Raw genomic sequence first — 14,481 nt, 5'->3', positions numbered from 1 at the left:
AGACACACACACACACACACATATATATAGACGTATAGACACACACACACACACATATATATAGACGTACACACACACACATAGATGTATACAGACACACACCACACACACACACACACACACACACACACACACACACACACACACACACACACACACTAAGAGAGGAGGGAGTATTTTATGTGCACAATTTCCTACCATGTAAGTGAGTAGAATGTCTCAGGTACAGTACGAGTCCATAAAAAATGGTAGAAACCTCAGAGGATTTGAGAAATTTCACCGTTACCATGGAAACTGGGGAATACCGTCCCATTTCTTTTATGATTGACATCTTTCTACCCCCATTTTTCCTTTCACTGGTATCACAGAGTAAATCGCATTTTAATTTCTCCCCTTCTGAACTTTAGCATCTCTTTAAATGAGCTGCTTTATTAAAGTCTGAGAGGCATAAATAGGAGCATTCTCATTCTCCCATTCTGCATCCATCCTATGATAATTCCCTCTTAACGAGTAAAGATGGCTTTCAGATACGTAGTTGTATAACTGCTTCAGATAGCTCTCCTTTTCTCTTTCTGCCTATCTTCGGTGGTTTTATCAGCAGACAGCTGATTTATATTCCTCCTGGCCAATCAAAACAAGCACTGCAGGTGGTGTAAGAGTTTAAGTCAGTGAATACAGCCTTTAAAGTATAAACTGCTGAGCTAACAGATGCATTGAGCTGTTGGACTGATCAGTATTTAGTCCTCTCTCTGTAAAAATGGCTTGAAGAGAAGATAAGACCCCTCCCTTCTTTGAGCATTTCCACTCTGTTATAAACTTCAAAAAGCCATTGTTTTCTTATATTTGGAGGTGGCAACACATTGCCGATGTGATGCCCAAACATTTTGTTTATATACGTGTGAAATGTACAACCTGTATGCTCACTGTAAAGATTTACATACCTGTAAATATTTACAGGAGAAAAAACAAAAACCTAAGTAGCAATAATCATATGCTAATATATACATTCATACATATTCAAATATATGAGGGTGTGAAGAAATACACTATTGCTGTAATAAAAATCTACAGTTACCTGTACCCGCTCCCTTTTCTTTTAAATACTCGGCATTACTGTTCATACCAAAATGTTCCTTGTTATTAAAATTAGGTTCATTTCGTTAAAATGCTTTCTTGTCATCCAAATGTCAAAATGCATGCAATTTACTATAAACAAATGGAGCAATGATCACTTGTAAACAAAGAAATAACACAGAAATGGTACAGTCATTGTTTTAAAATGGCTAATTTCTGGTCTGTGTGTAATATTCACTGCAGATAACACTGCAGGACACCCTAATATTATTGTAGGTGTGATAAATTCAAGAAATATCTTACGGGTCCCAAAATAAAGCTTGTGTTAACTAACAAACACAGAGGCACACACTGAAGCTGTCAGGTGGAACCCCATTGACAAGAATTAATGGATAAAAAGGAATGATTCAATTACCCCTGATCCCTCCAATGTCAATAAGATGGGAGTCAATTTGAGCTAAGATCTCTGTTACACACTGAACTCGGTTGCACTTTTTCCTATTTTTAAACAAAGCAATCTTTTCTTTATTAGATCTTTTAAATCACAAAGGTCTACAAGAGATTAAATCCCAGCACTCCCATACTTTAACTGAACAAAACCGTATGATATTTCTGTGCATTCCCATCATGTGCTGCTGTGTGCATCAATGGTCCACAGAGCGGGACTGATTTGTGGCCTGGCGAGGTGTAGTGTGACACCGCCTCTTATCTTTTAGAGGCACAAATGACTCCCGGAGCATGCTGGTATTAAACACGGAACTGGTGCTTTCATATTGAGAAAGAAATGTGGCTGAATCCTGAGGAACAGGTGGCAGATTTGTTGCAGGTGTGTGGAACAGCATGAGGAGCTCTGAAGAGACCCACGAGGAGTCAATCTTGATTTGACGGGGGTTTATTCACTGCTTTTAAGTAACAACGCTGTTTTTGTGTTTTAACATGAAGGGAAAAGGTGAAATTGGTCATGCATTTTTTCATGCTCTTTGGTATAGAAGTCGTGCTTTAGTACTTACTGCGCTAGTTGTGCCATCAGTGTCTGTTAGTCGCTGATGTAGGTCAAACCAAACTGTCTGCAACAAAAACCAGAACAGAAAAGCTACTAGTGAATTCACTGACCCCCTCAGATCTTCTCCATTCCTACTCTCCTGAGAGAACACTTAGATCTTCCACCCAGATGTTATTAAATGTTCCAAAATCTCGATTTAAATCCAAAGGTGACAGGGCTTTCTCAGTTCTTTGTCCAAAGCTCTGGAATTCCCTACCATTGTCTATTAGCCTATCCCCTACTCTATCCACATTTAAATCTTCTCTTAAAAGATTTTTTTTTTTTTCTCAGGCATATGCTTAATTTGATAATATTCTAGCTTTAATTTTGTTTTATTTTGCATGGTAATGTTTTGTTTTGTTTTAACTTTATACATTTTTGTTCTGTTTTCTTTTGATTTATTTTATTAGTATTTCAATTGTATTGTATGAAGATGTTTTTGTCTCGTATGTTGTGCAGCACTTTGGTCAGCATTTATGTTGTTTTAAAGGGCTATATAAATAAACTTGACCTTGACCTTGACCTCAGCAGCCCTTCACTGCTGCTGTCTGTCTGCGAAACACTCAGTCAGGTGAGCTCATGAAAGATGAATCGCTTAAATACATCTGTCTGACTTCACAATAAAAAAAAGAAAGAAAAGAAGGAAGAAACTAAAACAATTTTAATAAAAACAGTTTATGTATCAAGTAGTCATTTTGAATTAATATGTTTAAGAAGTTCATGTTTTCATAATTGTGTGTAATTGCCCATCATTCAATGTGGGTCAGTAACGAAAGAGTTAAAATAATATCAAATATTTATTATATTTGTATTCAAATTTTGTATTCACGTCAATGAATTAAAGAATGTTCGTCACCACAATCAGAAAATCATACAGAAGCCATTTAGGTATTCAGGTGTTTCTAGCTATTAATAGGACATAAAATCTCAAATTTCTTCACAATTTGTGTGATTGAGTTGACAAATCACATAAAATTAAGCATAATTAATTACTTATAAAGTACAAAAAACAAATACAGAACTCATCAGGGCCTGTGTGATGTGCTGGAACTCATAGCAGATGAAATATGGAAACCTTCAGGATGGCAAATGACTTTGATTTTGCCTGATTTTTCAAATGTTTTCATAAATATCTGACATTGTTCACAGCGACACAGCTGTGAAACTTAAAAAAGAGGTATATTAAGAGGTACATAATTTTCTTTAAAAAAAACATGTATATTTCTATTTTGAATAAGTTTCTAGATGAAACACAGAGTATGTTGCAGGTGTTTATATAAGTAGAAAGTGATAAAAATGTCATGATTTTTGATTAAATACAGAGAATTTCACATGAAATGGTACATTTGGAATGGTTAAGGACATACTAGTTTATTCTCAACTCTGATTCATTTCAAACTAGAAATGTTGATCTTTTAACATATAATGAAGGGTAAAGTTGCAGGACATGTTTTCAAGTATGAAGAATCTGAGCAGTGAAAGAAAGCCTGCAAGTATTATTTCCCTTCCTTCATGTAGAGGCTACAAGCACTGTCACTGGGATGCAATGATGTATGCAGATAATACAAAATGCTGAGAACAAGAACAGTATATATTTCAAATATTCTCACTATATTCCAATACTTTATGAATTCATGAGGAATTTACAGCATCCCTGACTCTGAAAAGTTAACACCATCACAATGTATGAATCATTATATGCCTCATAAAAAGAGAGGCGCTGGTATCTCCTGTCAGTCCATCCATAAGTGAACAGGGATAGTGTGGAATATTCTTTCCCATCATGGAATGACAGAGTACATAATGGCCGGTAATGATGCCACAAATTCGTGCAGCTGTCTCTCTCACTGTGAAAAGTGATGGCGGGTTATCCATCAAAAATAATAGCAAGAATGACAACCGCCACACTGTCGAGTATGAATACTGCAGGAACGGCTTGAGCGTTAGTCTCCACAGTGATTGGAGGCTATCAGGGTGCCACAACCGGATGGAAAAGGAAATTATGCGTTTCCTAAAGCTGTGGGGGCGCATTATGCAGACAACAAGAGCGTTCTGATGACTGATCCAGCTGTGAGCCAAAGCGGGTCACCAAAGTCAGGCTGCCCTGTCTGCTAAAGGGACAGTGAGAATGGGGAACAGGACAGGACAGACGTACAGTGCTATGTTTGACATTTCAATTAAACTGAACGCACTGAGTATGGATGTTTAGAAAAGCATGGGTTAAAGGCACAATATGTAATTTTCAAAATTCAAGACGTACAGTGCTATGTTTGACATTTCAATTAAACTGAACGCACTGAGTATGGATGTTTAGAAAAGCATGTGTTAAAGGCACAATATGTAATTTTCAAAATTCAAAATAAACAAAGAGGCAAAGGCGTAGTTTGATGATGCATGGGAGTTGTCGTCTTCATCCCCACAGCCGATGCAATCCGACGGGACTCAGGCAGAAATCATGTTCATGGAAGTATGAAGAATCTGAGCAGTGAAAGAAAGCCTGCAAGTATTATTTCCCTTCCTTCATGTAGAGGCTACAAGCACTGTCACTGGGATGCAATGATGTATGCAGATAATACAAAATGCTGAGAACAAGAACAGTATATATTTCAAATATTCTCACTATATTCCAATACTTTATGAATTCATGAGGAATTTACAGCATCCCTGACTCTGAAAAGTTAACACCATCACAATGTATGAATCATTATATGCCTCATAAAAAGAGAGGCGCTGGTATCTCCTGTCAGTCCATCCATAAGTGAACAGGGATAGTGTGGAATATTCTTTCCCATCATGGAATGACAGAGTACATAATGGCCGGTAATGATGCCACAAATTCGTGCAGCTGTCTCTCTCACTGTGAAAAGTGATGGCGGGTTATCCATCAAAAATAATAGCAAGAATGACAACCGCCACACTGTCGAGTATGAATACTGCAGGAACGGCTTGAGCGTTAGTCTCCACAGTGATTGGAGGCTATCAGGGTGCCACAACCGGATGGAAAAGGAAATTATGCGTTTCCTAAAGCTGTGGGGGCGCATTATGCAGACAACAAGAGCGTTCTGATGACTGATCCAGCTGTGAGCCAAAGCGGGTCACCAAAGTCAGGCTGCCCTGTCTGCTAAAGGGACAGTGAGAATGGGGAACAGGACAGGACAGACGTACAGTGCTATGTTTGACATTTCAATTAAACTGAACGCACTGAGTATGGATGTTTAGAAAAGCATGGGTTAAAGGCACAATATGTAATTTTCAAAATTCAAAAATTCAAAATAAACAAAGAGGCAAAGGCGTAGTTTGATGATGCATGGGAGTTGTCGTCTTCATCCCCACAGCCGATGCAATCCGACGGGACTCAGGCAGAAATCATGTTCATGGATGAGCTAATGATTTATTAACATAGTATAATGAAGCAGGGTGAGGCTGAAAGCCGTCGAAGCGAAACGAGGCTGCTGAACGAGCGTGACACACGGCTCGAAAGCAGCGGAGCTTTTATTATGCCACAGTCGACCGCTTCCGCTCCTTCCGGTCGTGCGTATGTAGGGGAAAAAAAAGCAGTGCTGTTTTATCATACTAGATACATTTGAAAGTTCTGTTATATTGCTACTCTGTGCGGTCGTCACCGGTCTATTAAAACGCACAACATATTAAAGCGTCTTTGGTGTTTCCATATTTTCTACAAAACAAAACCGGAAATCGAGGGTGTATGACGTCATTAGCAGGCGACACAATGACACTATGGAAACGGTCCGTGTCACTAGTTTTGCTTAAATTGCTTATTTCTCTGGATTTAAACATTCTTCTAAACATTTGGGATAGTGTAAGAACACAAGTCAGCAAAATATATAACACTGTTCTAGTGGTTTTTGGATATTTTAATAAAAAAATACATATTGTGCCTTTAAGTCCTGCACAGACCCAGCTGTGCTGCAGGTCTGGTTGTATTGATCAACAATAGCAGATCTCACAGTGGACTGAGCAGAAGAACAGAGAGTTCGACAAGGCAACTGGAAAAAATTGTCACTGATTTGAGAACTTTGAAGGCAAGTCAACGATCAAAACACACTCCATTATTTCTATTCAAACAAAATTCAAACTCAGAATGAGTTAATATTACTATTGAAAGAGAATAATAAATTAATAATAAATAAAGAATTATAATTAATAATAAATATGAAAGAGAACCAAGTCAGTAAAAGATCAAAAACATTTTGAATTGTTAAACAGTAACTATGCAGTAACTATTATATACACTATTGTTCAGAAGTTTGGGGTTGATATGATTTTTTTAAATGTTTTTAAAAGAAATCTCTTATGCTCACCAAGGCTGCATTTATTTCACCAAAAATACAGTAAAAACTGTAACAATGTGATATATTATTACAATGTAAAATAACGGTTTTCTATTTTAATATATTTTTAATTATTCCTGTGATGGCAAATTACTGATGTCAAATGTGATGTCATTACTCTGTGTCACTTGATCCTTCAGAAATCATTCTAGTATGCTGATTTACTGATCAAGAAACATTTCTTATTATTATTCATGTTGAAAACAGTTGTGCTGCTTAATAATTTCATTGATCACTTCTGATCCATTTATAGCCTCCTTGTCGAATAAACAATTTAAAAAAAAATCTTACTGACCACAACTTTTGAACAGTAGTGCATTTCACAAAATTATAATTTTTAAGCTAATTAATTTAAAATGAAGCTCTTCAAAATGTTTCTCTTCATGCATTACAGAATTGATTGTATATGCATGTATCCTTGTTAATCTGTCTCTGGACCGAAACCAAAAAATCATCCAGTGCCACATAAGCCTCTGCTGCTCAACCCAGACATGCTCTCTTTCATCCCATCTCACCAGGATGTGTCCGAACCTCCCTTCCACTGAGAGAGGAATAAACCAGTTGGGTTGGTTTGGCTATTCTTAGCTCCAGCTATAAGAACCAGTCTGCCAAAAACTCCAGTTTTAACTGGGGACTCTATTAGTCCACTGTGCTCAAATGTCTATCAGACACACATAATAAAATGACCAAGAGGAAGAGAGAGATGTTGAAATAATGGTTAACCAAGAAAGAAAAGTTACATAAAAGTTGAGTGTAGAGAATATAATGGTAAAAACAGTCATCTACTAGTGCAGTACTGTGGTTGACAGGTCTGTTTAATTTCTTTCTTTGTTTCACCGTATCATTCCTGCCCTCCTTCACTGCTCTCCTGATCAGTGAAAGTAATAACTATAGGAAGAAAAGATTACAGGCTTTGCTAAATGCAATTTGAATCTCCTCTCAGGGCTTTACATGAATGTGTGTAATTATCAGTGTGTGCATGTGTGTGCATATGTGGATGTACTATATGTGTAGCAGTAAAAGAAATGACAGAGCTGTATTTTAGGTATAGGAAGAGGAACAGAAAAGCTCTTTCCACAACAAAGTCTTAAGGCCGTGACACACCAAGCTGATGGTCAACAAGCGGACAGATCAATCTGATCAATCAAATGAATGCTGTTCTAATTTTACAGATACAAACAGTTATTTCCTCTCACACAGCCACAGAACATAGGTGTTAGTTGGCCATTGGCTGTAGTCATCGCAATGTGTTTACGCGATGTGAGACAACAACACATTTAGCTTTCTTTGTTGTCGTTTTGGTGTGTCATGGCCTTTACTTCCTAATCATCTTATGGATTTCTGAAATGAGGAAACCAAGTTTTTAGACTAATAAAAATTGATGTCCCAACTCTATTTGATATTTACAGGTCACCCTTATACTACTGTTCCAAAATTTGTGGTTGGTAAGTTTTTTTTTTTTATGTTTTCAAAAGAAGACTCACCAAAGTAGCATTTATTTGATAAAAAATACAGTAAATAATAGTAATATTGGGAAACATTATTTCAATTTAAAATAATTGTTTTATATTTATATATATTATAATTATAAACATAATTTATTCCTGTGATGGCAAAGCAGAATTTTCAGCATCCATTATTCAAGTCTTCAGTGTCACATGACTATTGGTGTCCACACTTCTGCTGCTTAATATTTTTGTGATAACCATGATAGAATTTTTAAGGATTTCTTGATGAATAGAAAGTTCAAAAGAACAGCATTTATTAACTTACTCTAAACTTTTGAATGGTAGTATATAGTTGAGTCTGTCATCAAACAACCACTACTATAATATTTGTTTATAATGACATACTATTTAATCAAATCAAGTCATATCAAAGTCTCATCAGGTTTATGCATTTTTCAAAAATAATAACTATAATAATGCAGTAACAAGCAAGGCCAATTTACAGACCAGTATAACATCATAACAGCCCTCACAGTCAACACCTGCACATCTAAAACATATACACGTTTGTACAGTGTTACTTCTATGATATTTCATTTTTATTTGAAACAAATAAATATGAAATACCTGCTCATACAAAACACCCTTGAAATCTATCTATTATTATGTTATCAGTTGCCGTAAAACCAGAAACTAAGCTATATCTTTCCATTTGTTATCAACCAAGTTTTTATTTTCAGTGTCTTAATACACTAGATTGCATCTGCACGGGTCTGTGGATTTTGACCTCTTGCTATTATAAGACTCTTCCCAGGAGGAAGCACTTGACCTCTCAGTATTATAAGACGAACCTCTTACCTTATTCTCCAGACGTCCAATTAGCTCAGCCAGTCGACTGATCTGTGCCTCAAGTCCTTCTTTTCTCCCCTCCACAGCTCCTGACAGAGACAGAGAGGCACAATGCATAATTTGCAGATAGTTTCAACGATGTTTTACTCTTCCAGGCACCTGAAACCTCATCTCAGAGTGAGAGCTCAAGTTATTACAAAGATTATAATGGACGTTTACACTTCTTTGCAAACTACTTTGAGTTTTTACACATCAAAAGGTGTTCGTTAGGACAGATGACACATAAAAAAGTCCTGAAAGTATTACCACGGTTTTCTGGAATTGTACCATAGTATTACCATCTGATAACATGACTGTACCATGGTATCGCTATTGTGAACAATGAGTACATACTGTAAGGATATTGTTTTTCAAAAAAATAACACAAATGGAGAGTGATTAACATGATTTCCACCCTTCCTTCCTTTCTTTTATGCAATGACAGATCCTATTAATGAGGGAAAAGGTTTTTCTGCCTTTGAAATCAGCCCCACTTGAGGTGCCAAACCAATTAGGCCTTAACACCTCTCTTGTGTTGATGAGGCCAGCATAACGGAGAGAGGAGACACTTTTGGAACACATTAACTGTTACCATAGCAATAGCGGGACCAAATGAACAGGGTCTGAAACCTTTTAAAAGCACAGTGAAATGGTCACTAAATCAGTATGATACAGTACATCAAGTCTGAACTGAGACAGTTTGAAGTTGTCTAAAAATTAGTAATATTAGGGCATACTGTAGCACAGCATGCTGTGAAACATGCATTAGATAGTAGATATACACAGCTCACGTAAACATGTTCCTTTCATGCTGAGAAGCAGTCCCATGAGAATGTCTGTGTGCAGAACTGCATAGAATGTTTAGCAGATTTCAGAATCAATGCTTACACATCTACACATCGCCCACCATTTTATGCTTATTTAGGAAATATTTTTGCTAATTTGTTTATGTTTTCTACCTATAAGAGTACTCTCAGATTCATTTAACTCACTGCCTTCAGGTGACTCGAGTTTGAGTTTGGTTTAAGGTCAATATAACAATATGCCACAGAATTCTGCAGATTTTGCCATAAAATCAGCACTGAAAATGCTAATATAGTTTGTAATGTTCAAATTACGTCTTCATTTTTCTTCATATGAACAGCAATATAGCAACAGACATTTCTTCACTCATACAGTAAAGATTGGAATGGATGAAGATAATCTGGGAGTCTTGCCACATGGTCTTCCTGCATATGAGACTGTCATGTTAATTAGCTTGGGCGCTTTAGCCACAACATACTGACTTGGAAAGAACATCAGTTCAGACTCCAGTCAGGACCAAGCTGGGCCGAACCCAAACTCTTCCCTGACCACCTGCTCCTTCCAGATTTAGTGCTGTCAAATGAATGACATGCCAACATGGTATCTATGGAAAAATTGGAAAAAGTCTTGCCTAGAGTCATAAGTTCCCAGAAAAAAATAATACTCTCAAGTAAAGTACAGATACTCAAAAAGTGTACTTAAGTACAATACTCAAGTAAATGTACTTAGTTACTCTCCGCCTCTGCCTAGATTGAAACATTATGAAACACAATGACCCAAAAGAGGCAAACTTAAGGCGAGACTCTTCAGGCACAACAGGTTTTTTTCATTCATTGGTCAATATTGAGAATTTGGGCTATCTGGCTTTTCATAAAGTGCTGTTTCAAACTAGTGGAAAGAAAATATTAAAAATACACTTTTAAGTGTTGTTTTTAATCGCACTTTATCCATTTAATTTACAATGTATATATTTAAAGGCCTTTTTCTCAAAATAATTTTTTTCTTCTGCAGTGCTACTTCTTACTTCAGTAGCACTTACTGTAGATACACGAAAACTTTACAGTTTTATTTCTATCCATATTCTGAAGGTTTTTACAGAGGGGTTCATTTATATATAATTTGCCTGATTTTATACAGCATTTTATTCCCAAAAAATTGTGAAAAAGCATTTTTTCTAGATGTTGACAAGCTATTTTTTCTGGCTTAACCCAGCGTTCAGATTTCTGTTCTGAAAATGTATGCAAATTAGTGTATATTTAATTAGATAATATATAATTTGCATATTTAAATATAACATTTCAGAAAAACTTGTAACAGAAAAAAGTTTGCAATTCTTAAAATAATTAATCAGTATTAGTTAATTTTCTTTTTTTATACTATTCACAATATGCCTAGAATGTCCAAAATAACATTGTTTCTATTAGCACCATTGTTTCATCCTACTACAAACTGTCTTACATGACATCATCGATTTAGTGCTAATTATTATTGATAATTATTTTATCTACTGATAATGTTATGGCCGCTAACGAATAAAAGGCAGGTATTAAAATTTGATTAAACTATTTTGTCTAAATTAATTAAAAACAAAACATTAAAAATGAAAATATGCTACAAGTGAATTCAGGCATCACAACATTAAAATGTAATCTAAATTAGGGGAAATGTGCATGTATATTGATATATTATATTATATGTACAGTATTAAATATCCAATACTGGTAATCCAGTATCAGAAAGAATCACTGTATATCATCGAATTGTATGAATCAAACCTATAGCACTGAGCCTGTGTGTGTGTTTGTGCAATATGAGCAGAAATAAGGCGGAGAGTAGAGTGAGAGAAGGAAAGCATTTTGAAAAAAGCCCGTGATTGACTGATGGGAGAAAAAGTGCCATGTGCAAAGCAAGTCTTGCAGAAGTATTGATCAATATTCTCATCCCGGTGCTCATAAACTACAGCTTGGACAGCACGCTCCAATCACGGCTCTCCCTGCCGGAGCTGACAGCTTGTATGGCGCTTTTATTGTGAGCAGAGTCAGCTTTATCAGTGTCTAGGGGAAATTTAAAACTAGTGCTAGTGTTTGAACGTCACCCATAAAACAGACCTCTTCGATTCAGCACTGTGGTGTCACTCGAACAATATCGGCATATTGGACAGGCCAACTCTACAATAAAACGAATGTGAACGAGAGGACAATTGAGATCTATATTAATTACCATCAATAAGGAGCTTTCCTTTACAGCTTTTTGTTCTGAAATGTCAAATGACATCTAACACACCTGCTGAAATGCAGACAGGCTAAGATCAGACAGCCACTATTCCAAAGAAGCTCTGGATCTGTACGAATGATAAATCCACAGCAACAGAAATGTCTGTATTGCTTGGCTGATTTGGAGAAATTGACTGCATGACTACTTTATTAGCACTAAGAGAATGAGGAAAGTGAGATGGGCATTTCAAAAAGAATCATATATTGCCTTTCTCTCTGACACAGAAAAAAGAAAAACACGAATTAATTTGTTACCATATCTCCAGGCACCCTTTTTCTGCTCCTTTTTCTTACTGAAACTTGGGAACGCTTTGAGGAAGACCTTTTTTCCACCCTCTCTCATTAAAAACTCACACATTTCTTCAGTTGCATCATGCATACTAGACTGTTGTGAGCGTGTGGTATGTGCTGACTTGGCACATGAATGGCGTTGTGTTGTTTTAGTGTCTCTTTAGAGTGGTTTCATAACCAACTCACTGGAGCTCAAGCCCAAATCTCATCAGTAATGGGAATGTGGAGTTTGTTGATACAGAAAGCCAACGGGAAAGCCTGTGAACCACATCTTTGACAGACTTTAACTTTGCCTTTGGCAATTAGACGGCACACAGAATGGATGTTTTGCGTGATAATGTAGTTGGCCACCATGTCTGCACCACAAAAGAGATCCTTACCAAATTGATTTATGCAATGTTTGGAAAAACAAACCCCATGATGAATAGAAGCAATAAAGCAATGTGCCAAATAGACCATTAAATAAGTCCTCAAGTAAACCTCCGCTAAAACACTGCAGGAAAATAGTACTGAAAGTGTGGCGCCTCTAATCTATGTCCCATTTGTTCTAATGGGGGTAATATTGCTAAAGTCAGTCTTTTCCTCTCACAGACCCTGGCTGAGGAACAGCCATCTTGTCTCAATGGAGATTTCCCTGATATTTCCACTATGTCTCCATTTCCTTGTGACTCGCTCATTGATACTAGGGCAGTATAGTATTTTTAGCCATTTTAAGTTATCATAGGTGAGGTGCAGAATGTAGGCAGCTTTATTATGCTGTCTTTTAAGATACCTACTTTTGGCCAAATTCACATGTGTGCATCACAAGTATTTCCACTATGTCTCCATTTCCTTGTGACTCGCTCATTGATACTAGGGCAGTATAGTATTTTTAGTCATTTTAAGTTAGGTGAGGTGCAGAATGTAGGCAGTTTAATTATCTGTTAAGATACCTACGTTTGGCCAAATTCACATGTGTGCATCACAAGTATTCAAAGACAAGGCAATCCCAGAATGTGATGTGCTCAGTAAAAATACAACAGTCCAGCAAAGATGGTGGACAAGATGAAAGAAATGATTATAAATAAACATATTTCATTTAACCTTTAATCGTCCCTTGATTTGAGCAACGTTAAAGTCCCTTGGGGTCAGATAGACCCCAAACTTTTACAGAGCGATTGCATAAGGAAATATACATATTTTATATGACAAACTATATATCATTTTTTAAATTTACTTCTCAGCTATACATTTATGCTGTGCTTTTATGGATATTTGGTAGCTTTTTTACCTATTTACTGCACAAATACTCAACTATGCCATAAATTGGCTTATGAAAAATTATTTTTTTATGAAAAAATCCCTTAAATTATGACCTAAATTAAATATAAAAGGTTTCTGGATATTGGCCCATGTGTTAGGGATAGAATACTGCCATCTGCAGGTTAGAGGAAAATCTTTAGGTATTATAGTTAAAGAAAGAAAGTGCAATGACCACATATATCCAGCAGAGGTCCATAGGGACTCATTCATTTTCAGTTCAGTTTCAAGTCCATTTTTCTTCATGTTTCAACTTCTCCTCACAACTTTATGATATATATTTTGTGAATATTTATTTCAACATTCTAAAATACATTAAAAATCTGTATTTTTGTATTTATTTTTGTTGTTGTCTGATATATTTTGAATTGTTTGCTTTTGCTAATTATTATACATAAATTTGCAGAAATGTTACAAGTCACCACTAAAAGACATGACTGTAATCACATACTATTTATTTCAGAAAATTATTTATCACAAATAAACACTGCATAATCCTCCTCTTCAGATTCCTGGTAATCCTGTTCAAACTCAGTTTCATCTTCTGTGTCAGTAGTAAAGTCCTCAGGACTATCTGGTTCAGTGTTCTCTGGGCCTTCTTCACTGTCACTTTGATCCAGTATGAAATCCAGGGTCTCCTCAAGACTGTACCTTTTGGCCATGGTGCTGCCACAGAATGAGCTCAGTGCAGGACCCAGACAGCCACTTTTATACCCTAACTGTGAGATGTTTTCAAAATACTGCTGCAGCTCTTTCATCAAACAGTAAACTTTCTCAGAGTGCAAAAGGTTAGCTGCCTTTCATCTTTCTTTTATCTGCCCTTTTCCCTCTCTTTCTGTGTGTGTGTGCGTGTGTGTGTGTGTGTGTGCGGTGTGTTATGTCTACCCCTTCACACTGTTGTGCATTTATGTCTGATTTTATTCGCCAAAATCTAAAATATGCCCCAGACACCTGCGTGTGTGTGTGTGTGTGTGTGTGTGTGAGAGAGAGTGAACATGCTTGTTCCATGT

General features: G+C 36.5%; 1 protein-coding gene across 2 annotated transcripts in view; it reads right to left on the bottom strand.

Moving 5' to 3' along the window:
* Positions 1 to 14,481, bottom strand: part of LOC107672281 (N-terminal EF-hand calcium-binding protein 2-like) — a 104,042-nt gene that overhangs the window by 7,838 nt on the left and 81,723 nt on the right. Inside the window, exons 8-9 of one of the 2 annotated variants that reach the window (XM_016465413.1) lie at positions 8,775 to 8,854; positions 2,085 to 2,141 (exon numbers count right to left, since the gene is read on the bottom strand). In XM_016465413.1, the coding sequence (XP_016320899.1) occupies positions 2,085 to 2,141; positions 8,775 to 8,854 (137 nt within the window). The remainder of the gene's footprint in view (positions 1 to 2,084; positions 2,142 to 8,774; positions 8,855 to 14,481) is intronic. The other variant, XM_016465414.1, reaches the window with a different exon arrangement.

The sequence above is a fragment of the Sinocyclocheilus anshuiensis genome, unplaced genomic scaffold (assembly GCF_001515605.1).
Source record: "Sinocyclocheilus anshuiensis isolate Anshui unplaced genomic scaffold, SAMN03320099.WGS_v1.1 scaffold997, whole genome shotgun sequence".
Lineage (NCBI taxonomy): Eukaryota > Metazoa > Chordata > Actinopteri > Cypriniformes > Cyprinidae > Sinocyclocheilus > Sinocyclocheilus anshuiensis.
Note: the sequence above shows the minus strand (reverse complement) of the source record. Positions and strands in the feature narration are given on the sequence as shown.